At 44.0% G+C, this 24,988-nt stretch overlaps 1 protein-coding gene across 4 annotated transcripts in view; it reads left to right on the forward strand.

Annotated features, from left to right (window-relative positions):
• PAQR5 (progestin and adipoQ receptor family member 5) overlaps positions 1–24,988 on the forward strand; it is a 91,754-nt gene that overhangs the window by 50,716 nt on the left and 16,050 nt on the right. For all 4 annotated transcript variants that reach the window (XM_043470914.1, XM_043470915.1, XM_043470916.1 and 1 more), the window contains exons 3-4: positions 20,499–20,626; positions 23,495–23,700. In XM_043470914.1, the coding sequence (XP_043326849.1) occupies positions 20,499–20,626; positions 23,495–23,700 (334 nt within the window). The remainder of the gene's footprint in view (positions 1–20,498; positions 20,627–23,494; positions 23,701–24,988) is intronic.

The following is a 24,988-nucleotide window of genomic DNA, read 5'->3' on the forward strand; positions in this document are numbered from 1 at the left end:
TTATAGTTATAAAGTTGTAATAGTGAAAATAATGTAAATGTATCATTTACATTAAATGAATCATATCAACACATTTAAAAATCTGGGAAACAATTTTTTAACTAATTTAAAAATTTTCCAAAGACCTTTGATGGCTTTTGAACTTCTTTGTTAAGACCTATAAAAATACAACATAAATGACACCTCATAAATAAAAAGAAAAAAAACAAAACAAAACAAAAGGGTATTGGATCTTGTGAAATGCTTTTTCTATGTCAACTAACATGAATATGTGGTCTTTGTTTTCATGTTCTCTTCTTGGTTAATCTTACCAGTTTGTCTTTTAAAAAAAAAATTTGAAAAGAAGATGATTTTGGCTTGGTGGATTCTCTCTATAATGTATTTTATATCTCTAATGTCTCTGTTATTTTTATTATTTTCTTCCAACTTTGGGTTTGTTTTGCTATTATTGCTCTAACTTCTTAAGTTAATCACTCTACCTCATAATATAAATAACTAAATATATATATATTTCTCCCTGAGTATTGCTTTAACTGCAGTCCACATATGCAGTTCTAATTAATATCTAACTTCCATTTTGATTTCTTATGCAACTTATGATTGCTTAAGCTATCCATAATTGAAATGTGTTAACATCTTTCACAGTGGTGTCATATTTGTGAATTACTCTATGTAGATAAGTCAATTTTTGCTTTATATATTTTGAGCCTGTGTTTTTTTAGGTCCATCTAAGTTCTTAATTTTATCTTCCTGGTGAAGTAAAGTTCTTATTATTTTTTAAAAGTGGTTCTCTTTATATCTAGCAATGCTGTTTGTCTTAGCATCTGTCTGGTAGTCCTATAGTAACTCCAGCTTTCCGGTTTTTGTTATGTGTCTGATTTATTTCTTTCCTTACTTTGACTAATAATCTCTCTCTGTCCTTATATTTCAGTTGTGTCTCATGTAAACGGTACACAGTTGGATTCTATCTTGCTTGACAATATGTGTCATTTAAAGGGATGGTTTAGTCTGTTCATATTCATAATGAGTATTGAAATATTTGCATTTATTTTGATCATCTTATGTGCATTTTTCCTGTTTTCTCTATTGTCCTCTCTTTCCTGCATTCTTTAAGTTTTACATTCTTTTTTTTTCCTTTTGCACATGCTCTTTTCCATTCCCTGTTTTATAATTAATATGCTAGATATATTCTCTGAATTTATCAGTTTAGTGGTTACTCCAGTTGTCTTTATATGGTATTAATATGTCTGTGGTCAATAATGTGTTAACAGAGCAAAGGTTGATTTCTTGTTGACAGCTAAGTGGTCAGTGAGGAACTGTGAAGAATAAAAGATTGGCCACCTTCTAGCTGCTCCGCCTGTGGCCTCCTATATCACCACAGAAGGGGAAGAGAGAGAGATGTCTTAGGTTGGATTTCCCAGAAACAGGCTCTGTGGCAAAAGATCTACATGTGGGAAATTCATGAGGAACAATACTTAAGAGGGGGAAGCAGGCTTGGGTAGAAGAAGTTGCATCACAGGCCTCAGCTGATCCCCCAGGGAGCTCTGGAGTGGGGTTGATCCTTCAGAATTGTCCGCAAGGAGGAAAGAAGGCCAGGACTTTGTATCCATCCTCAGTGGGGGGTGCGCTGCCCCTTAGCAGCAGCATAATGTAGGCAATGTAGCAGTTTTCAGCCAAAAGTGATTTCCACTGGGAGATGAGTGGGTCAGTTCTTAAGAGTGGAAGGGTTGCATCCCACATTAGCAGTGATGCCAAATTAAACCATTACTCATGAATCATAGTTCTTAGATTTTTTTAAAAAATATTAATTAATTAATTAATTTTAATTAATCCAGGGCATCATTCTTTAACTGCCCTGGCCTGGAATTAATTGTAACCAGATATAGTCAACATGGCCCCAGCCTAACGACAAGAAGCTCTGAGATGTGTAAGAAAGCACTTATGGTATTTGGTGAGCACCAACTGTCTTTACTGTGCCCCACTTCTTGGATCTGAGGACTAGCGGCTTTCAGCAATTCTAGACATTAACAGGCCTAGACATTTGATGCTTTTGAATTTTGGTGCTGGAGAAGACTCTTGAGAGTCTCTTGGACTTCAAGGAGATCAAACCAGTCAATCCTAAAGGAATTCAACCCTGAATATTCATTGGAAGGACTGATGCTGAAGCTGAAGCTCCAATACTCTGGCCACCTATGTGAAGAGCCGACTCCTTGGAAAAGCCCCTGATGCTGGGTAAGATTGAATGCCAAAGGAGAAGGGGGTGGCAGAGGATGAAGGACATGAATTTGAGCACACTCTGGGAGATAGTGAAAGACAGGGTAGCCTGGTGTGCTGCAGTCTATGGGGTTGCAAAGAGTCGGACTCAACTTAGCGACTGAACAACAGCTATAGAAATTTACCAGTTATCTCTTCAAATATCACATCAGAATCATTGTATTTTCTCCTTCTAGAGAAATTTTTGCTATGTCTCTTATTTGCTTTTTCGCATCTTCTATTTCTTAATCTCTCTGACTGCTTTCTGGATAGTTTCTTTGAATGTACTTTCAGTTGGCTGATTTCCCTGTCAACTTGGTGTAGTATGCTATTTATCCTTTCAATGACTTTTTATTTTAGTTATTGTTTTTAATTTCTTAAAGTTGCATTATCTTCTTTTTAAATCTGCTTGTTTATTGTTTATATGTTTAGCTCTTTCTTTAGAAATACTTGAACATAATTATTTTATATTTCAGTATCTGTTCTTTGGTCTCTGATGTCTCCTGTTTTTGCTGTTTCTCATTCGTGGCATTTTGTTTCCAGGTGTGTGCATGCTTCTATTAAAATAGAAATCCTTCAGAGAGGATTTGCATTTGTTTTGTTACTTGCCTGAAGAAACTACAAAACTTTGATTTCTGTTTGTAATCATGGTAAGTTTTCCACTTGAGATTTCTTGGACCACAGTGGTAGTATGGATTTGGACCATGAACCCCCTATGAAGATGAGCTGATGGTCCCGAATTCTTGGGAGAGATCTTTTTTTTTCAGAGAGACAACTTTTGTAACTGTCTTGTTCTGTCTGGTAGGATTTATTTTGCATTCACTTCTCTTTAGAGTCCTAGTTTTATTGATGAAGTCTCCTGTTAGATTCCCTGCTTTTGATGGGTCTTGGATTTCATCTTTTATTTGCAAAGCTTGGCAGCAGAAACTCTGATGGTGAAAGCAGCTTACCTCGTAGAGTTCCTGGTTTCCTTTGTTTGAGGGCTTTATGGCTTCCTTCCTTTTGTGCCATCTTGCTAATACATTTATCTAGTACATGATTCAGGCTTCATGTAGCATTTTAATTGTTTTCTTTGAGGGATCTTCAAGACATCTAATCCACCATTCTACCAGAACCAGAAATTCCCCAGCTATTCTTCCAGGCCCTTTCTGAATCACAAGGGTCCAGCAATCCCTTCCTTCTGAAAACTTTTATAACATTTAGCATATCCATGAAATGTTTGTAGCAATCCTTGACTCCACTAGACTGGATGCAGTGAAGCATCCTGGGCTTTTCAATCTAACTAACAAGGGTTTGCATCTTGCTTCTGCTATTTCTTCTGACCTTTGAAAATCCATCTCATAGAACTTCACCTTCCTCATCTGTAAAATGGCCTTGACAGTTGTTACCTTTCAGTGCTCTCATGATGAGCAAATAAAACTGCATTTTCTCCTGCCATGTGCTGGGTCTGAATCAGAAGAATAAATAAAGGTCACAGACTATATGTCTAAATATGTAAAAGTTAAAATGAAGCTCATAGTTACATAAATTCTACCTTGACAAATATACCTTCATAATGACAAAAAACATGTAAAGCTGTGATTCCCAGGTGGTGCTAGTGGTAAGGAACCTGCCTGCAAATGCAGGAGACCTAAAAGGTGCAGGTTCGATCCTTGGGGCAGGAAGATCCCCTGGAGGAGGACAGGGCAACTCATACCACTATAACTCATACCACTATTCTTGCCTGGAAAATCCATGGACAGAAGAGCCTAGCGGGCTACAGTCCATGGGGTTGCAAAGAGCTGGACACAACTGAAGCAACTTAGCACAATGCCAATAGAATGCCAAAGACAACTGAACTTAATCATTATTGTACATGTCTGGATATGATGTTGATGAATTAGTGATGTTTGGGTGGTATGATAGCACATTAAGAAGCAGAGACATTACTTTGTCAGCAAAGGTCCATGTAGTCAAGGCTATGGTTCTTCCAGTGGTCATGTATGGATGTGAGAGTTGGACTATAAAGAAAGCTCAGTGCTAAAGAATTGATGCTTTTGAACTGTGGTGTTGAAGAAGCCTCTTGAGAGTCCCTTGGACTGCAAGGAGATCCAACCAGTCCATCCTAAAGGAAATCAGTCCTGGGTGTTCATTGGAAGCACTGATGTTGAAGTTGAAACTCCAATACTTTGGCTACCTGATGTAAAGGGATGACTCATTTGAAAAGACCCTGATGCTGGGAAAGATTGAGGGCAGGAAGAGAAGGGAACGACAGAGGATGAGATGGTTGGATGGCATCACTGACTCAAATGGACATGGATTTGGGTGGACTTCGGGAGTTGGTGATGGATAGGGAGGCCTAGTGTGCTGCGGTTCATGGGGTCGTAAAGAGTCGGACATGACTGAGCAACTGAACTGAATACACATAATTCATAAATTTACATGTTTATTCTATAAAATATATTTTTCTTGCCTTCATTTTAGCAAAATTATGAGATAACGTTGTAATAAACATTATCACATAATTTGTGTTCTATTAACAGTGATGCCAAATTAAACCATTACTCATGAATCATAGTTCTTAGTTTTTTTTTAATTTCAATTAATTTCATTTGCGAGAAATTTCTGTTGAGTTTTTACTCAACTCTGCTGAGGCATAGGAACTGGAATTATCAAAAAATATTCTCAAAGCCACCTTTAGAATCAGAAATTACTATAAATTTTGCATGTCAGTTTCAAACATTGTAATGCAGTTTCATATAATGATTATAACTGAGCGGTAGAATTATTAAATATTTTAATTTCATATGAGTCATCTCTTATGTTGCTGTTTTCACTCTCTTAAAACAGTATCTATATCTGTATGGTAGTTACTTGATTTTTTTTTAAGAAAAAATTATTATAAGAAAACCTGAAGGTAGTATCTTGCTCAGTTAACATTATACTTCAGTCAGCAATGTCCAGAAAAATAATTTCTGTGGGAATCAATTTCAGGATTGTTTGTGAATCTTCTATTTCATAGTCCATAGACGTTCTTGTGTCCTTATTTGAATTTTATTTTATTGAAATATCATTTTTGCTGAATATTTCATGTATGGTTCCTTTAGAGAAGTTCTAGAGATATTTAAAATAATAAATATACATTTTTAATCCCTTTAAAAGTGAAATAACCAAACCTAGATTTTTTGGAGGCTTTTGCTAAACACATCCCATAGCAAATACCTATGGACAGCTCAGGTTCAGAACTAACATCATTTCCCACCAAAGGTGGGATTTGCTGTATTTGAGGACCTTCTGTTGTTTCACTGATTTCTTTATCATCTTGCCTGAATTTTATCTAAGCATTTAATGACATTTATTTGGCATTCCCATTGCATGCATAAGAGTAATTTATGGTCAGATTTGATATGTGTTTCAGCAAGATGTCCCGTATTGGGGAAGCTTCAGTGGATGTCATATATAATCTGTGAATTGTTTCAAAGCAAGGCATCAGTTGTCCTAGTAAGAAATCGAAACCATGTGCTACCATCTCCAGTTCTAAGAATGTGTTTGGATTTGGGGACAAATTTGACCTTGTATTAGTTTTCTCTTGTCACCATAACAAATTACCACAAATCTGATAGCTTAAAAAGAGGATAGACTATCATATAGTTCTGTCAGTTAGAAGTCTCACACGGGTGTCACTAGGCTAAAATCAAAGTGTCAATGGAGGCTCGATGGGGAGAATCTGTTATCTTGCCTTTTCCAGCTTCTGGCGACCACCCACATTACTTGGCTCCCGGCCTACTTCCTCCATCTTCAAAGCCAGCAGTGTTGCAGTTCTCAACCATTCTTCCATAGCCATATCTTCTTTCCTCCACTTTTAAGGACCCTCATGATTACATTAGGCCTACCTGGATAGTCCAGATAATCTCCCTATTTTAAGGTCAGTTGATTAGCAACTTGAATGCCACCCATGACCTTAACTCCCCTTTGCCATGTAACCTAACATATTTACAGGTTCTGGCAGTTAGGACATGGACATTCTTGAGAGGATATTGTTTTGCCTACTACAGATTTTCCAATCATGTTATCACAAGCTTGTCCATGGCAGATTTTTAAATCAATGCCTAGAATTTAAAATTGGTTTTCTAGTTCTTAGATCAAAGACTATATATTGTACTGATGGAATGTATCATTATACTGATATCATTATATATAGTCTATGTTATTATACTGGCGAAATGCTCCACTGTTTCTGCTTCATCACTTCTTCTGTAGATCAGCACTGTGTGTTATGCCCATCATTCAGTGGGACTTCTCACCCTGGCACACCCTACCTGCGCTGAGTAACACTTACTTTTTAAGAACGTGCTATATGTCTTTGTCTTTTCCACGTTATTGTTCACTAAAGTATTAACGCCCTTTGACTCCTCCATCCGAGATACAATGATCGTTTCCTTTCACTACTTTGTTCCCATCTTACATGTTTGGCCAGAAGAGATTTACTGTCCTCTTATATACCTATGGCATTGAATGTTTGGAAAGCATCTTTATTCCTGACTGAATACTGGACACATTTTTTAAAGAACATTGCCCCTAGTGTTCTAAATTGACCTTTACCTGTAACTGCTTAATACCAGCAATGGCTGGCTCTTGATTCAGTCTATTTACAGTTCTAGTAATTGTGCGTGGGTTGTGTACCAGTGATGTTTTATGCTCTTTAGGTTGAGAACTTAAGTGTTTTCTTCTACCAGGACCAGCCACCGTCTATTCCGCGTGAGACAGTGGCTTGGTGTCAGGCCCCGTGTCAGGCGTCTTGCGGAACTCACTAAATGACGGGTTACACTTGACACGGCAGTCTGGGGCCGCTCTGTTCCCCCCCATTCTCTCCAGGCCTCTGCCCACCAGCACCTACCAGGCTCCTCGCTGGCGTCTCACGGGCCCCTGCCTGACTTCTCATGCCCGAGTCTTTGGTTTCATCTCCACTTACCTAAAGGGCACCTCCTCTTGTGTGATGAACTAGATTCCAGGCAGGGAGGGGACAGCACGATGCCGAGCCGGGAGCCTGGGCTGGAGGCCAGAGATGGCGGCGATGTCTGCCTGCCCTGGGAGCATGTTGGGAACGCAGACGCCCCAGCCCCACCAACCGCCCCGCTGATCTCAGACACCTGCAGGAGGGCGGTGCAGAGGCGCTGGCTTAGAGACTTTGTCACTCAGCCTCACCACTCGCAGCTTGTCTTGGTCAGCTCAAGCTGCCATAGAAAGTAGCACAGGCTGGGTGGCTTAAATTTCTGGTGAGCAGAAATTTATTTTCTCACAGTTCTGGAGGCTGGAAGTTCCAAATCAAGGTGCCAGCAGGGTTGGATTCTTCTGAGGTCCCTCTTTAGCTTGCAGAGGCCACCTCCTTGCGATGTCCTCCCTTGGTCAGCCCTCTGCCTGCACATCCATGGGGTCTCCCTGCATGTCCAGATTTCCCCCTCTTGTGAGGGACACCAATTAGATTAGAGTATCTCTCTTGTTTTGACTTTATCACCTCTTTTTTTTCCCCTTAAAAAATTTTTTTTTATTTTTAAGTGAAACAAAGATGAATATTTTTAATGATAAAAGGTAAAATTCACAAAAAGATAGACATCATAAATGATTAGACACCTAACAACAAAGAAACAAAGATGCATAAAGCAAACATCAGAAGAAATATAAGGGAAAAGAAAAAAAATATATAGTCATAGTGAGACATATTAATAGTTCTCTGAGAATATTTTATCAAGTGCAGAAAAAATAATAAGAATAGAAGCATCTTGAATGATGTCATTAATAATTTATATGATAAATTTATATTAATTTTATATCCTATACAAATGTATTTAAAATTTTGTATCTCATACATTGTTATTAGATTTCCACAGGACATTAGAAAAACTGGCTAGAAGATAAACCTTACTAAGTTCCAAAAAGTAGAATTCTGGTTTTTTTGTGATTCAGTTATACATATACACATATATTATTTTGGGAAATACTTTCAATTATAGCTTATTACAAGATATTGACTATTGTTCCCTGTGCTATACAGTAAACCTTTGTAGCTTGTTGCATATCTATTTTTTTAATTAGACATCTAGCATTCTATTCATACTAAGTCACACAAGTGGAATCAAAATGCCATAAAGGTTTTAGTGAGGATAAAATTCTTAAGTTTTCTAAAAATATACATTATACTTATTATTTATATATAGGTATACAAAAGCTTTTCTACTATGCTTGATAAAGACTTGAGAAAGAACATCAAAAAAAAAAGGAGATGGAGAAATCGGAAAACATAAACTAAGTGAAATGGGAGACCGAATATGAAATAGGAAAAGTGAAACAAACTAGGTAAAAGTAAGAGATTCTCATATAGTCCAGGTGTTTTTAAACATGGCTGCTCATTAGAAACATACCTGGAGCTTTGGAGGAAAAAAAACAATACCTGGGCATTTGTATTTTTTAGAAAATTCCAAGATAATTCTGATATGCATCTGGATTTTAAAAAGTGATTGCAGGTTTTTCTATTAAATGATAGTTTTGGTGATACAGAATTCTGTTATTTTTCTGTTGAACAATCCTGATACAATGGTACTGTGTAATAGTTACATAATCACAATAGTAAAGGACGTTTATCAGTTTTTACAATCAATAGCCAGACATAAAATAAAAGATAATTATAATTGCAAGCCATAATGGAAACATGATTAACCTAACAATATAAAATAATTACATACACTTTGGAGGGTCAAGCAGAGTGATGTGGTAAGTGGAAGTGCATACATGCACATGTTTTCATCTGTTCAGACAGTCCATGTCTTTTGGTTGGTGCATTTAATCCACTGACGTAAGATAATTATCAATATATATGATCCTGTCACCCTGTTTGTTTAACCTATACCCTGAGCACATCATGAGAAATGCTGGGCTGGATGAGTTACAAGCTAGAATCAAGATAGACGGGAGAAACATCAACCACCTGAGAAACGTGGATGATGGCACTCTAATGGCAGAAAGTGAAGAGGAGCTAGAGAGCCTCTTGATGAGGGTGCAGAAGGAGAGTGAAAGAGCCAGCTTGAGACTAAATATTAAAAAAACTAAGATCATGGCATCCAGCCCCATTACTTCATGGCAAATAGAAGGGGAAAAGGTGGAAGTAGTGACAGATTTCCTCTTCTTGGGCTCTAAAATCACTGCAGATGGTGACTGCAGCCATGAAATCAGAAGACCATTGCTTCTTGGCAGGAAAGCTATGACAAACTCAGTATGTTGAAAAGCAGAGACATTACTCTGCCGACGAAGGTCTGTAGAGTCAAGGCTATGGTCTTCCCAGTGGTCCTGTGTGGTTGTGAGAGTGGACCATAAAGAAGGCAGCATGCCAAAGAATTGATGCCTTTGAACTATAGTGCTAGAGAAGACTCCTGAAAGTCCCTTGGACGGCAAGGAGATCAAACCAGTCAATCTTAATGAAGATTGACCTTGAATAATCACTGGAAGTACTGATGCTGAAGCTAAAGTTCCAGTATTTTGATCATCTGATGGGAACAGACTCATTGGAAAAGTCCCTGATGCTGGGAAAGATTGAGGGCAGAAGGAGAAGAGGGCATCAGAGGATGAGATGGCTGCATGGCATCTCTGATGCAATGAACATAAACTTGGGCAAGCTTTGGGAGATGGTGAGGGACAGAGAGGCCTGGTGTGCTGCAGTCCATGGGGTTGCAAAGAGCTGGACACGATTGGGTGACTCAACAACAACAACATGATCCTATTACTGTTTTCTTAATTGTTTTGGGTATTTTCTATAGGTGGGTCTTTTCCTTCTCTTGTTTTCTACCTAGAGAAGTTCCTTTAGCATTTGTTGTAAAGCTGGTTTGATGATGCTGAATTCTCATATCTTTTGCTTGCCTGGAAAGCTTTTGATCACCTCAGTAATCACCTCTTATAAAACTATCCCCATGGGACTTCCATGGTGGTCCAGCAGTTAAGAATCCGCCTTGCTATGCAGGGACACGGGTTTGATACCTGGTGGGGAGGGAGCTAGATCCTACATGCCACAAATAAGTTTGTATTCTGCAACTAAGACCAGGTGCAGCCAAATAAACAAAAATAAATATATATTTAAAAACACTGTCTCCAAATACAGTTACATTCTGAGGTGCCGGAGGTTAGGGCTTCAGTATATGAATTTTTTTGTTGCTGTTGGTCGGTCACCCAGTTGTGTCTGACTCTTTGCGACCCCATGGACTGCAGCACGCCATGCCTCCCTGCCCCTCACCATCTCCTGACACTTGCTCAAGTTCGTGTTCTTTGCATTGCAGATGCCATCCAACTGTCTCATCCTCTGATGCCCTCTTCTCCTTCTGCCCTCAATCTTTCCCAGCATTGGGGACTTTTCTGATGAGTCATCTGTTCCCATCAGATGACCAAATTACTGGAGCTTCAGCTTCAGCATCAGTCCTTCCAGTGACTATTCAGGGTCTATTTCCATTAAGATTGACTGGTTTGATTTCCTTGCCATCCAAGGGACTTTCAGAAGTCTTCTCCAGCACCACAGTTCAAAGGCATCAATTCTTTGGCATGCTACCTTCTTTATGGTCTGGCTATCACAACCGTACATGACCACTGGGAAGACCATAGCCTCGACTATATGGACCTTTGTCGGCAGAGTAATATCTCTGCTTTTCAACACTGTCTAGTGTTATGGGAGATACAATTCAGAACAATGACACCACTTTAAAGAGAAACAACTAAGGTTCAGAGAAGTGTGTGACTGTCTACAATCACACTGCAGGCTGAGAGGGGAAAGCTTCATCTCCAGTGAGTCCTCCAGGGAGGATCGTATGAAAGACCAGGACACAAAGTCTAATGTCTCAGCTTTGCCCCCACTAATTCTGGGATCTTGTATAAATGCCTTCACCTCCCTGGACCTTAGTTTCCTTTTTTGTGAAATGGGGACGGGAAAAAACTGTCCCTCACTAGGCCGTGAGGATTCAGTGAGATCTAGACAGAAAATGCAAATTACTACAAAAAATGCAGGCCTGTGGCCTGATAACCCCACTCTGGCAGCTTCTCCGCTTTGCCATCAAAATCCACTCTTACTTACCACTAGCCAGGTTCGATTATTTTCCCCAGGTGATTTGCAGTTTAATAGCTGGAAACACCAAGGGTTTGAAATAGTCACAGTGGAATTTCAGGCATCAGCTGGCAGGCTCACGGGGCCTTTCTTGGAAGCCGAGTGTGTGGCAGGCACTAAGCGGAAAACCCACTGACGTACCCTTCCACCTGGCTGCCTGGGGGTTCTCGCTCCTAAATTATAGGCTGCACACAATTTGATTTCATTTCACTCTAAATTGGTTGGCCTGCAACCAGGGAGGCAAGGTGGAGTCGAATCAATTCTGCTGTGCAAATAAGCCAGCGTCTGCTAACTCGGGGCTGCCTAGAAATGAGGCCCATTTACAGAGCATTAAGGCAATGACTGTGGTTTGCCTTTTGGGGTCAAACTAGGCACGAATGCAAAATTGTTTTCAAATGTTTTGTTGTTCAGATTTATGTAGCATGTAAATCCTAGGGACCAAGGAGCCTTGTGGGCTACAGTCCATGGGCTCACAAGAATTAGACGTGACTTACTGATATCTATTCTGTGAGGATCTACTCAATGCAAAGCGCTTTGCTGAGGCTGGAGCCAGACTATGGAGAGAACTTGTCTCCCTGTGCTTGGAGGGGTTCAGGGCTGGAGTGGACCTAACAGTGCCACCTAGTGGGCGGAAGGGCAAATTGGGGAGGCAGAGGCCGGTTGCTCGGTCGCTCAGTTGTGTCCAACTTTGAAACCCCATGGACTGCAACACGCCAGGCTTACCTGTCCTTCACCATCTCCTGGAGTTTGCACAAACTCATGTCCATTGAGTCAGTGATGCCATCCAACCATCTCGTTCTCTGTCGTCCCCTTCTCTTCCTGCCCTCACTCTTTCCCAGCATCAGTGTCTTTTCCAATGAGCCAGATCTTTGCATCAGGTGGCCAAAGTATTGGAGCTTCAGCATCAGTTCTTCCAATGAGTATTTAGGACTGATTTCCTTTAGGATTGACTGGTTTTATCTCCTTGCAGCCCAAGGGACTCTCAAGAGTCTTCTCCAGCACCATAGTTCGAAAGCATCAGTTCTTTGACGCTCAGCCTTCTTTATGGTCCAACTCTTACATCCGTACGTGACTCCTGGAAAAACCATAGCTTTGACTATGTGGACCTATGTCAGCAAAGTAATGTCTCCACTTTTCATTACACTGTCTAGGTTTGTCACAGCTTTTCTTCCAAGGAGCAAGCATCTTTTAATATCATGGCTGCAGTCACCATCTGCAGTGATTTTGGAGCCCAAGAAAATAAAGTCTCTCACTGTTTCCATTGTTTCCCTGTCTATTTGCCATGAAGTGATGGACCAGATGCCATGATCTTAGTTTTTTGACTGCTGAGTTTTAAGTCAGCTTTTACACTCTCCTCTTTCACCTTCATCAAGAGGCTCTTTAGTTCCTCTTTGTTTTCTGCCGTAAGGGTGATATCTGCATATCTGAGGTTGTTGATATTTCTCCCAGCAATCTTGATTCCAGCTTGTGCTTTATCCAGCCTGATATTTCGCATGATCTACTCTGCATAGAAGGTAAAGTAAGCAGGGTGACAATATATACAGCCTTGATGTACTCCTTTCCCAGTTTGGAACCAGTCCATTGTTCCACGACCAGTTCTAACTGTTGCTTCTTGACCTGCATACAGGTTTCTCAGGATGCAGGTAAGGTGGTCTGGTATCCTTATCTCTTTAGGAATTTTCCACAGTTTATTATGACCAGTCAAAGGCTTTAGCATGGTTAATAAAGCAGAAGTAGATGTTTTTCTGGAATTCTCTTGCTTTTTCTATGATCCAAAGGATCATGCAAACAGATGTTGGCAATTTGTTCTCTGGTTTCTCTGCCTTTTCTAAATCCAACTTGAACGTCTGGACGTTCTCGGTTCACATGAAGCCTAGCTTGAAGGATTTTGAGCACTACCTTGCTAGTTTGTGAAATGAGTGCAATTGTGTAGTAGTTTGAACTTTCTTTGGCATTGCCCTTCTTTGCAATTGGAATGAAAAAGGACCTTTTCCAGTCCTGTGGCCACTGCTGAGTTTTCCAAATTTGCTGGCATATTGAGTGCATCACTTTCACAGCATCATCTTTTAGGATTTGAAATTGCTCAGCTGGAATTCCATCACCTCCACTCGCTTTGTAGTGATGCTTCCTAAAGGCCCACTTGACTTCGCATTCCAGGATGTCTGGCTGTAGGTGAGTGATGACACCATTGTGATTATCTGGGTCATTAAGATCTTTTTCGTATAGTTCTCCTGTGTATTCTTGCAACCTTTTCTTAATATCTTCTGCTTCTGTTAGGTTCATGCCATTTCTGTCCTTTATTGAGCCCATCTTGCATGAAATGTTCCCTTGGTATCTCTTAATTTTCTTGAAGAGATCTCTAGTCTTTTCCATTCTATTGTTTCCCTCTATTTCTTCTCTTCGTTCACTTAGGAAGGCTTTCTTGTCTCTCCTTGCTATTCTTTGGAACTCTGCATTCAGAAGGGCAGGTCAGATGTTGTTGTTTTGTGACAGAGTGGCTCCCTTCCTTTCCTTTATTCATCCTGTATCCATCTGGACTTTTTTTTTTTTTTTTTTTTGAGATCTGCTTTAAATCCCACCCCTATGGTGTGGTTAATAGGCTTTTCATCCATGTATCGTATCAGGATAGCTGGTTAGAGGGAAGCACCTTTTTTCCTTTTCTTTTTTAAAAATTGCAGTGTAGTTGATTTGCCGTGTTGTACTAAGCTCTGCTATACAGAAAAGTGACTCAGCTACACACATTTATGCATGTTTTGTATTCTTTTCCATTATGGTTTATCCCAGGAGATTATAGTTCTCTGTACTATACTATACTGTATAGTACTATACTGTACTATACAGTAGGGCCTTGTTTATCCATTCTAAATGTAATAATTTGTAACCACCAACTCCAGATTCCCAGTCCATCCTTCTCCCCATCCCTTCCCCTTTGCAACTGAAAGCCTGTTCTCCGTGTTTGTGAGTCAGTGGTGTCATAGTTTAGATTGCACATATAAGTGACATCATATGGTATTTGTCTTTCTCTTTCTGACTTTTCACTTAGTCTGATAATCTCTAGTTATGGCGTTATTTTGTTCTTTCTTACGGCTGAGTAATATTCCATTGTGTGTATGTACCATATCTTCTTTATCTCCTCTCCGTTCATCTGCCAATGGACATGTAGGTTGTTTCCATGTTTTGGCTTTTGTGAGTAGTAGGAAGCAGGTTCTTTTAATCTGGGCTTAACCCTAGCCTTGCTGTAAGGCATCTTCCCCAGATCTGGGGCCAGATGCTTAAATGTGGTCAAGTTGTCCAGTGTGTGAATTTCCCAGCCCCTCTGTTCGTCTCTGGCTTTTGGCTCTGTCAGCATCCTCTCTGACCTCCTAGAATGCAGGGTCCAAAGAGAGAAGGCCAATACTGTACCCTGAGTCACTGTGGACAGAGTTTAGCTGACCTCCCCTCTGGGTCTCGTATCCACCGTCCAGCTGTAGCCATCACTGTGTCTAAGCTGTCCTGCAGACCTGCCTCGCTTCCTCCCTTCCACCCCCACTTGCCTGAGGTTCTGCAGGCCCCTTGTCATAAGACCTCCTACTGTATGAGATCTGCTAAACTTATTCATATGAAGAAGTGAATAATGAGTATCAGTTGCTCCTTTCTGGAGCCCTTGTATTTCAACAAGTGTCCAATGCTTTAATAAAAAAATTTTTTTTTAGGGAAGATAGCAAGAAACATAAGAAGTAGAATGATAGACCCATAGTTTGTGCTGGGGGCCTTCCACATGCCCACCAAGCAGGTGCCATCCTCACATGGGTCAAAGGCTGTAGGCCATTGGCCTGTTTGCCTCCTTATCAGCATGGACATCACCAGATGGCCAACACCAAAATCAGATTGATTATATTCTTTACAGCCAAAGATGGAGAAGCTCTATACAGTCAGCAAAAACAAGACTGGGAGCTGACTGTGGCTCAGATCATGAACTCCTTATTGCCAAATTCAGACTTAAATTGAAGAAAGTAGGGAAAACCACTAGACCATTCAAGTATGACCTAAATCAAATCCCTTATGACTATACAGTGGAAGTGAGAAATAGATTTAAGGGACTAGATCTGACAGACAGACTGCCTGATGAACTATGGACGGAGGTTCGTGACATTGTACAGGAGACAGGGATCAAAACCATCCCCAAGAAAAAGAAATGCAAAAAAGCAAAGTGGCTGTCTGGGGAGGCCTTACAGATAGCTGTGAAAAGAAGGGAAGTGAAAAGCAAAGGAGAAAATGAAAGATATTCCCATTTGATTGCAGAGTTCCAAAGAATACCAAGGAGAGATAAGAAAGCATTCCTCAGCGATCAATGCAAAGAAGTAGAGGAAAACAATAGAATGGGAAAGACTAGAGATATCTTCAAGAAAATTAGAGACACCAAGGGAACATTTCATGCAAAGATGGTCTCAATAAAGGACAGAAATGGCATGGACCTGAGAGAAACAGAAGATATTAAGAAGAGGTGGCAAGAATACACAGAAAAACTGTACAAAAAAGATCTTCACGATGGTGTGATCACTCACCTAGAGCCAGACATCCTGGAATGTGAAGTCAAATGGGCCTTTAAGCATCACTACTAAGAAAGCCAGTGGAGTTGATGGAATTCCAGTTGAACTATTTCAAATCCTAAAAGATGATGCTGTGAAAGTGATGCACTCAGTATGCCAGCAAATTTGGAAAACTCAGCAGTGGCCACAGGACTGGAAAAGGTCAGTTTTCATTCCAATCCCAAAGAAAGGCAATGCAAAGAATGCTCAAACTACCACACAATTGTTCTCGTCTCACATGCTAGTAAAGTAATGCTCAAAATTCTCCAAGCCAGGCTTCAACAATACGTGAACCGTGAACTTCCAGATGTTCAAGCTGGTTTTAGAAAAGGCAGAGGAACCAGAGATCAAATTGCCAACATCTGCTAGATCATTGAAAACATAAGAGAGTTCCAGAAAAACATCTATTTCTGCTTTATTGATTTTGCCAAAACCTTTGACTATGTGGATCACAATAAACTGTGGAAAATTCTGAAAGAGATGGGAATACCAGACCACCTGACCTGCCTCTTGAGAAACCTGTATGCAGCTCAGGAAGCAACAGTTAGAACTGGACATGGAACAACAGACTGGTTCTAAATAGGAAAAGGAGTACGTCAAGGCTGTATATTGTCACCCTGCTTATTTAACTTATATGCAGATTACATAATGAGAAACGTTGTGCTAGATGAAGCACAAGCTGGAATCAAGATTGCCAGGAGAAATATCAATAGCCTCAGATATGCAGATGACACCACCCTTATGGCAGAAAGTGAGGAAAAACTAAAGAGCCTCTTGATGAAAGTGAAAGAAGAGAGTGAAAAGGTTGGCTTAAGGCTGAACATTCAGAAAACTAAGATCATGGCATCTGGTCCCATCACTTCATGGCAAATAGATGGGTAAACAGTGGCAGACTTTATTTTTTGGGGCTCCAAAATCACTGCAGATGGTGACTGAAGCCATGAAATTAAAAGATGCTTACTCTTTGGAAGGAAAGTTATGACCAACCTAGACAGCATATTAAAAAGCAGAGACATTACTTTACTAACAAAGGTCCATCTCATCAAGGCTATGGTTTTTCCAGTAGTCATATATGGATGTGAGAGTTGGACTATAAAGAAAGCTGAGCACAGAAGAATTGATGCTTTTGAACTGTGGTTTCGAGAAGACTCTTTTTTTTTTTTTGGAGAAGACTCTTGAGAGTCTCTTGGGCTGCAAGGAGATCCAACCTAAAGGAGATCAGTCCTGAGTGTTCATTGGAAGGACTGATGAAGCTGAAACTCCAATACTTTAGCCACCTGATGCGAAGAGCTGACTCATTTGAAAAGACCCTAAAAAAAAATAAAAATAAAAAAAAGAAAAGACCCTGATGCTGGGAGAGATTGAAGGCAGGAGGAGAAGGGGACAACAGAGGATGAGATGGTTGCATGGTATCACCAACTCAATGGACATGAGTTAGAGTAGACTCCGGTAGTTGGTGATGGACAGGGAGGCCTGGCGTGCTGTGGTCCATGGGGTCATGAAGAGTCGGACACGACTGAGTGACTGAACTGAACTGAACTGAACAGCAGCCCTGGTGGGCAGACCGCTGCAAGCTGAGACTCCTGCTGCCCATTAGAGAAGGCTGTCCACTGTAATCTGGGAATGTCAGCAGAAACCATGGTGAATCAAAACTTAAAATTTTTTGATTTTAGCTAATCAAAAAATTAGCTAAAACCCAAACCTAATTCAAACAGTATTTCTTCACTGGACCTTGAACCAACTTTGTTCTTCCCCTCCCCCTAGTTGACCAGTTTCACCCAGAATTGAACCAAGATGGGAATGCCCCCGCCATCTGGTTAAGCTAATGTCACCCATTTCATAGATGAGGACACTGAACTCTGAGACCCATGCCCAGCTTAAAGTCATTTAGCACCTCACTGGCCCCAATTCGACCCTTTGCTCTGACATCTCCCTGCTTTCTCCAGTCATCCAAGAGACCACTTGACTCAGAATGTCAAGAGGTAGTAGAGGTTATGATACGTTGTTTATTCTTGTATTTTTTAAATTCTTTATTATTTTTAAATCATTTTGAAAAATAGAAGTATAGTTGATTTACAGTGTTGTCGTGTTTCAACTGTATAGCAAATTGTATAAGCAAGTATAAAGAGAAGGTGTAAAACAAAGTATAAAGCAAGGTGTGCACTGAAACATACATCTATATTTACATACACATGCATTCTTTTCCATGTTCTTTTCCATTATAGGTCATTACAAACATTGTATATTTTTGAATCAAGTTTCTCTCTTAAACTAAGAAGTTGGTAACCCGAATGGGAAATGAATGTCTAGGTTAGAATTCTCCCAGCCTTCCATTCCTCCCACAGCCCTAGAAAACCAGATGGAAACCTTTAAAGTTTATCATGACTCGATTTACATTTGGTTCAGTTCAGTTGCTCAGTCATGTCCAGCTCTTTGTGACCCCATGAACTGCAGCATGCTAGGCCTCCCTATCCATCACCAACTTCCGGAGTCTACTCAAACTCATGTCCATTGAGTCGGTGATGCCATCCAACCATCTCATCCTCTGTCGTCCCCTTCTCCTCCTGCCTTCAATCTTTCCCAGCATCAGGGTCTTGTCAAATGAGTCAATTCTTCACATCAGGTGGCCAAAGTATTAGAGGTACAGCTTCAGCATCAGTCTTTCCAATGAATATTCAGGACTGACTTCCTTTAGGATGGAGTGGTTGGATCTCCTTGCCATCCAAGGGACTCTCAGGAGTCTTCTCCAATACCACAGTTCAAAAGCATCAATTCTTCGGTGCTAAGCTTTCTTTATAGTCCAACTATCACATCTATACATGACTACTGGAAAAGCTATAGCCTTGACTAGACAGACCTTTGTTGGCAAAGTAATGTCTCTGCTTTTTAATATACTGTCTAGGTTGGTCATATAAGCGATTTACATTACATAAATTTATTGTCATTATTATTTGTCTCAATTAATCTACTCATTTTTATTTACCTTTCAAAGATTATAGCAACATTCAGCTAAATCAATGGCTCTTAACTAGGGGAGGTTTTGCCCCAGGGAACATGGCAACTTTGGGAGACATTTTTGGTTGTCACGGCCTGGAAGGGGGGCATGGCAGGTGCTATTGGCATCTCGTAGGGAGAGGCCACAGATACTACTAACAATGCATAGGATAGCCCCCCAACAACAAAGAATTGGCCCCAAATGTCAGCATTGTCAAGACCGAGAAACCCTGATCTGATCAAACCCTGATCTGATAACGCAAATCCTGCTGCTTCAACAAATGAAGCTCTTTCCTTTTCCATGTTCCTCCCAGCCTCCATCCCACCACGTGTACTTAAATGTCTGTAGTTCTAACCATTATGGCAGGAATACCGTTGACATTCCACTTTTGTTTCACATCCTGAGCTTTTGTTCCTCATGCCTCCTCATCTCCACAATTACCGACTGTTTTTCTTTTTAATTAATTTGTTTACTTATTTTGGGCTTCATCGGGTCTTAGTTGCGGCACACAAGCTTCTTGCTAGTTGTGGCGCTGGCTCCAGAGCAGTGGGCTCTGTAGTTGCAGAACATGGGCTTAGTTGCACCGCAGGGTATGGTGGTAAAGAACCCAGCTGCCAGTGCAGGAGACATAAGAGACGCAGGTTTGATCCCTGGTTCAGGAAGATCCCCTGGAGGAAAGCTTGGTAACCCACTCCTGTATTCTTGCCTGGAGAATCCCATGGACAGAGGAGCCTGGTGGGCTACGGTTCGTAGCGTCGCAGAGTCGGACACGACTGAAGCGACTTGAGCATGCGTGTGGGATCTTAGTTCCCTGACCAGGAATCGAACTCACCTCCCCTACATTGGAAGACGGATTGTGAGCTACTAGACTGCCAGGTAGAGCCCCACAGTTACCGTTTTAAATGGCTGTAACGCAGTCCTCCACGCAGGTTGACACCCCATCTTTTATCTGACCAGTCCAAGTTTCTCATCCGGGGTGAGGTGGTTGCCAAGAGCCTTGCTAGATGGGCTGCCTGAGGTGGGGGGTGTTTGTGTGGGCCTTCTCCTCCACCTGCAGCCCAGGCTGATGCCATCATAGTCTTCATCAAAAGGCCTTTGTGAAGCGCTCTGGTGAATATACCTTGGGCCCCGGGGGGATCTCCTGCAGAGATCATCCTACCAGCGCCTGACATGCAGGGCTTGTTGGCTCAGACAGGCAGCATATATGTCAACCATCCGAAGACCTGGCTGTAGGCCCCAGGCAGAGAGTGCAAAACCAGATTCTTAAGCAACATTCATGACAGAAGTAAGTGCCTCTGGGAATGGACAGATAGGCTGGATTCCCAGAGGAAGTCGGGGCCTTGAATCCAGCCGACTGCAGGCTCCTGGGAGGACACGAGATTTTAGAAGCCATGGGAAGGAAGCGGGAAGCAGCGTGACAGATCAAGGACTCGGGGTCAGGTGTTCCAGGCTCCAGTGGACAAGTGCACAGCCTGGGAGAAAGGCGGATGCTACCAGAGACGTTCCCCTGAGACCTTCCGGCCACCCTCTTGTGTAACCTCAGCATCCCTTTTTCTTCCCCCTGCAGGTGTTCCATGAGCAGGGCATCCTCTTTGGCTACCGACATCCACAGAGTTCCGCCACTGCCTGCCTCCTCAGCCTTTTTCAAATGACCAATGAGACCCTCAACATCTGGACACACTTGCTGCCCTTCTGGTACCTCCCGGCCCCTTGTCCAGCTGTCTCATGCAGAGCCTGGGAACCGGGGCTTCATTAAACACAGCTGGGGTGGGGCAAGCTTAGGCTCCGTGCTGGAATGTGGGGGACTCCCCCCGTGGTGCGTGGGTGTGGAGCCGGGGGGTGTGGGTGAGCTCTAGGGCACGGATTGCCATAGAATTTGAGGGGCTCCTGCAGCTCCCCAGTCTTTCCCTGCTCCCTGCTTCAGGGTCTGATTTGAGAGCATTGTCTTATTCAGTCTTAGAGGCTGTCTGAGTCTTCTAGAAGCCCTGGCTAGCACTCCCTAGCTTGAATAAGTCACCTCTCTGGGCTTTGCATGTTGCCATCTGCGGAGCAGGAGCGAGAGTCTGCACTTTTCCCAGGGTTGCCCCAAGGGTTATCAGAGGAGATGTGGGAAAAGGCATCGGGCAAAGAGCTGTGGATGCTCATGGTCACTCTGGGACCACAGCCGCTGTGAGGCACTTGGTCAGGCAGCACTTGAACAGAGCCAGCCAAGAGAATGCTCTGGCAACGCGTGCATACAGGTGGGAACTGCCAGGGAGGTGAGGAGCGACCTGGCTTAGAAAGATGGGGGCCGAAGACCAGCTTCACACACCTGGTGCCTGGGCATAGCGAGCGGCGGGTAGAGATGGGATCATAGTATGTGAGAGTTGGCAGGACCTCGGAGGTCACACAGGCCACCAGCCCCCTCACACCACCACCAGCTGACACAGATGCGGCCCAGAGAAGGGCGCGGCTTGCTTATATCTCATGGCAAGTTCTAGCACAGGCTAGTTTCTGGACTTCCCTCTTCCGATTGTATTGAGGACCAGAGAGAGTAGGAAGGACCCCAGGGTGTGCTGCAGGCGGAGAGGGGCCCGAGGAAGGAGACCTGCTCAGCCGGCAGTCAGACCCGGGCCAAAATGTGCAGAAGGCTGCTTGTGCCAGATGCATCAAGGGCAGGGAAGAGAGAGCCCAGGCTTGCTGTGGGATGGGACCACCTGCAAAGAAGCCCTAGGGCCTGCAGGCTGGCCAGGAAGGCAGCAAGATCTGCTCAGGGAGGCTCTTTGTCGTATTAAATTGAAGTAAACCTAGATAAGGGCTTCCCTGGAGGCTCAGTGGTAAAATCTGCTTGCCAATGTAGGAAACACTGGTTCGATCCCTGGGTTGGGAAGATCTCCTGGAATAGGAAATGGCAACCCACTCCAATATTCTTGCCTGGGAAATCCCATCATGGACAGAGGAGCCTGGCAGGCTACAGTCCGTGGGGTCACACAGAGTTCGACATGACTTAAGCGACTAAACAACAACAAAATTTAAGTAAAAAGTCTAAATGCTAATACGTTGTAGCACTGCAGAAGGGAATCGAGTTGGTGTCTTCCTATGACCCCTCTTGTCCTCTCTGGAGTGGCTGGGGTGACCTGCTGCTTGTAATCCTCCCAGGATGCTTTTCTAGAGACTCGAGCATCTGTGACGCATGTGTGCCCCCAGCACCTGCTTCCCTCCTCCCTCTGCTCCTCCCTTGCTTCTGCCTCGAGATCTCCATCTGACCCCCACACAAGCCTTTTGTGTGGCTTTTGTACAGCTGTGTGGCGTTCCATTTTCTGGATAAACGACAGGTGACTCAGGCTGTTTTGAAGTCTGTGTCGCTACAAAGTACCAGCCTGACCATCCCTGTTGGTGGGGCTTGCGTTGCTGCATGCACATGCCTTCATAGTCATTCTACAGCTGAGCCACGCTGGCCGCAGCGCCCCACTGCGCCCGACGCCCCTGCACCGCCAGGGCCCTGAGAGCGCAGCACGGAGCAGCAGGAAGGGCTTGGGAGAGCATGAGAAAGATGCCCCAGGGCAGTAGGACTCGGGGATAATCCTGAGATGGTAAAAGGATGCGTTTTGAAGAACAGCAGAGGGAACAGATCACAAGCGTGGGCACAGATCACAAGTGTAGCCAGAGGATTGAGTGATGCTCCCATGGTTCCCCATGAAGAGCTTTTAGTCCCTTCCCTGGGGGAGTTGTGGGAAAGGGACCTGACTCTCTAGGAGTGGTTCATGGAAGTGAACAGCTTCTGCAGGAAAGACCCCCTCTCTTGGGTTATGGGTTGGGCAGATCTGACGTGGATCTGTGCTGTGTTTCTGTAAGAGACGAATCTGGAGGTCTAGGCTTGGCTGAGACTGAGCCTTGGGACCAGGCCCCTCAGAAGAAGAGATGGTGATGTTAGTGGAAGAACAGCATGGAAGAGGGGGGAGAAAATAGTCCTGTTGCCTTCTAGACTTTCCAGATAGAGGGGTTGTTTCTCTTTGAGGGGTCTTCCCACAAGGGGAGCCTGACCAACCATGGAGAGAATGACAAGGCCAAAGTTGGATCCTATGAGGAATGGCTGAATGCACTGAGGTTCTTTAATGTGAAGTTCAGAGAGGTGGGGAGGGATTATGAAGACAGTGGTGAGATATTTGATGGGTTTGTTGTCTGTGGTGCTGATAGGGAGAACTAGGACTGATCCAGTGGAGAGAAACTCCAGGGAGACAGATAGTAGCTCAGTGAAACTTTCAAACACTCAGAACTGTCTTGGGAGGTGGTGAGCTCCCCGTCCCTGGGAGCACGCAAGCCAAAAGTGGAGAGTCACTTGGGCAAGAAGCTGTAAGAGGGATCTGTCACCACATGCAGAGTATGCAGACTGGACCATTGCCCTTCCTGTATGTGTCCAAACAGTAAGGACCCCACTCACTCTTCCTTGCCCCTGGCATGTCAGCAAAGTGCGACCATGTAGGGGCTGGTCATCCCAGGGGAAGGGCAGGCAGGCAACAGTCAGGTGAAGGCGGTAGGAGGAGCCCTCACCCCAAAGGTTGAGGGTGCACCCCTGTGTTCCAGGTTCTTCTCGTGGAGGTTTGTGAGCACCCTGCAAGCGACGGACATCCTGAACGACAGCTACTCCTGGCCTCTGCTGGTGTACATGGGCGCCAGCTGCTTGTTCCCCCTGGCGTCCAGCTGTGCACACACCTTCAGCTCCATGTCCGGGAACGCCCGCCACATATGCTACTTCCTGGACTATGGCGCCGTCAACCTCTTCAGCCTGGGTGCGTGAGGCCCTGCTTCTGTCCCCCAAGACCGAGCCACCTGCCCCTTCCCCTGGGAGCTGGGCTCACTGCGAGGCTCTGCTGAGCTTGCAGAAGGGTCGCTGCCATGCCAGGGCCCCTGCCCGGGTGCCTGATGAGGGTTTTAAAAGAAACTTGTCCAGAGGTGTGCTGGCAAACACTGAACAACCGGCTCCCTGGGGACAGAAGTCCCAGTCTGTGGTGATGGCTGATAGCTATGGTGTATGTACTCCTGCCATGGCCGGCTTCCAGCCACCCACCCTGACAGCAGGGCCCTGAGCTGCGGAGTATCATTACACCCATGCTATAGATGAGAACAGTAAAGGTCAGTTACCCAGATCGCGCAGCTTGTAAATGGCAGAGCCAGGGCCTGGGAGTCTCAGGGCCCCTGCCTGTGGCTTCCTCAAGTCCCCGGGCCTGGATCCACCTCCCTGGAGCTCCTGCAGTGATTCCCTCATTTCCACTCCTCATTGGGAAGAGCTCCCTAGGGACAGTCCGTGCATCTTCCTCATCTGGTTTTCCAGTCCGTAGCTGAGAGTCTGACTTGGAGGGTGTTTGGTAAACCCGAGAGGAAGGTCTAGTCAGTTGAGAGAGGCTGGGGGTCCCCCTGGGGCTCCCTTGCCTGCAGCCACCTCTCCTCCTCCCCGACCCCGTGGAAACCCCCAACCCCTGGAGGATGGCGTTTGCTCACCTTCCTCGCTGGTGTCCCGCTGTTCCCCTCCCACGCAGCCCTCCCGTGCACGTGCGCTTTGACTAGGCTCTGGCCATTTTAATCCCCTGCTTAAACTCCTTCGGTGGCCCCCATTGCCTGAAAGGGGATGTTCACTTTCATTGGTCTGGCATCCAGCGCTGTGTCCTGCTCCTGTTCCCGGGAAAGCCCCCTCTGCCCCCAAGCACCAGTCGGAACCTCCAAAGGGCCAGCGCCTTTGCCGTGCGCCCACCCATCCTCAGCACCCACCTCACCCTGCCACCTGGAGGCTCTCATCAGCTTTGCTTCCCACTGCAGTTCTGGCAGGCGCTGGGGCTCCCTCGCTCATGTCGCCCATGGAACTTGGCCCCAGCCGGTATATACAGACCGCATGCCTCCGGGGCCACGTGGGAGCCTCCCCACGGTATCAGGCCGAGAGGAGGGTCTGTCTGTCCTCCTGCGGGCCGTTCCCAGCTGGCATCACACAGGCGACCTGCAGGAGTGGGAGCGCTGTCCCAGGAGGTGATCCTTGGCCCTTTCTGCCTGTGGGACCCTGGGCACGTCCCCCAGCTTCCCTAGATC

The sequence above is a fragment of the Cervus canadensis genome, chromosome 6 (genome assembly GCF_019320065.1).
Source record: "Cervus canadensis isolate Bull #8, Minnesota chromosome 6, ASM1932006v1, whole genome shotgun sequence".
Taxonomy (NCBI): Eukaryota; Metazoa; Chordata; class Mammalia; order Artiodactyla; family Cervidae; genus Cervus; species Cervus canadensis.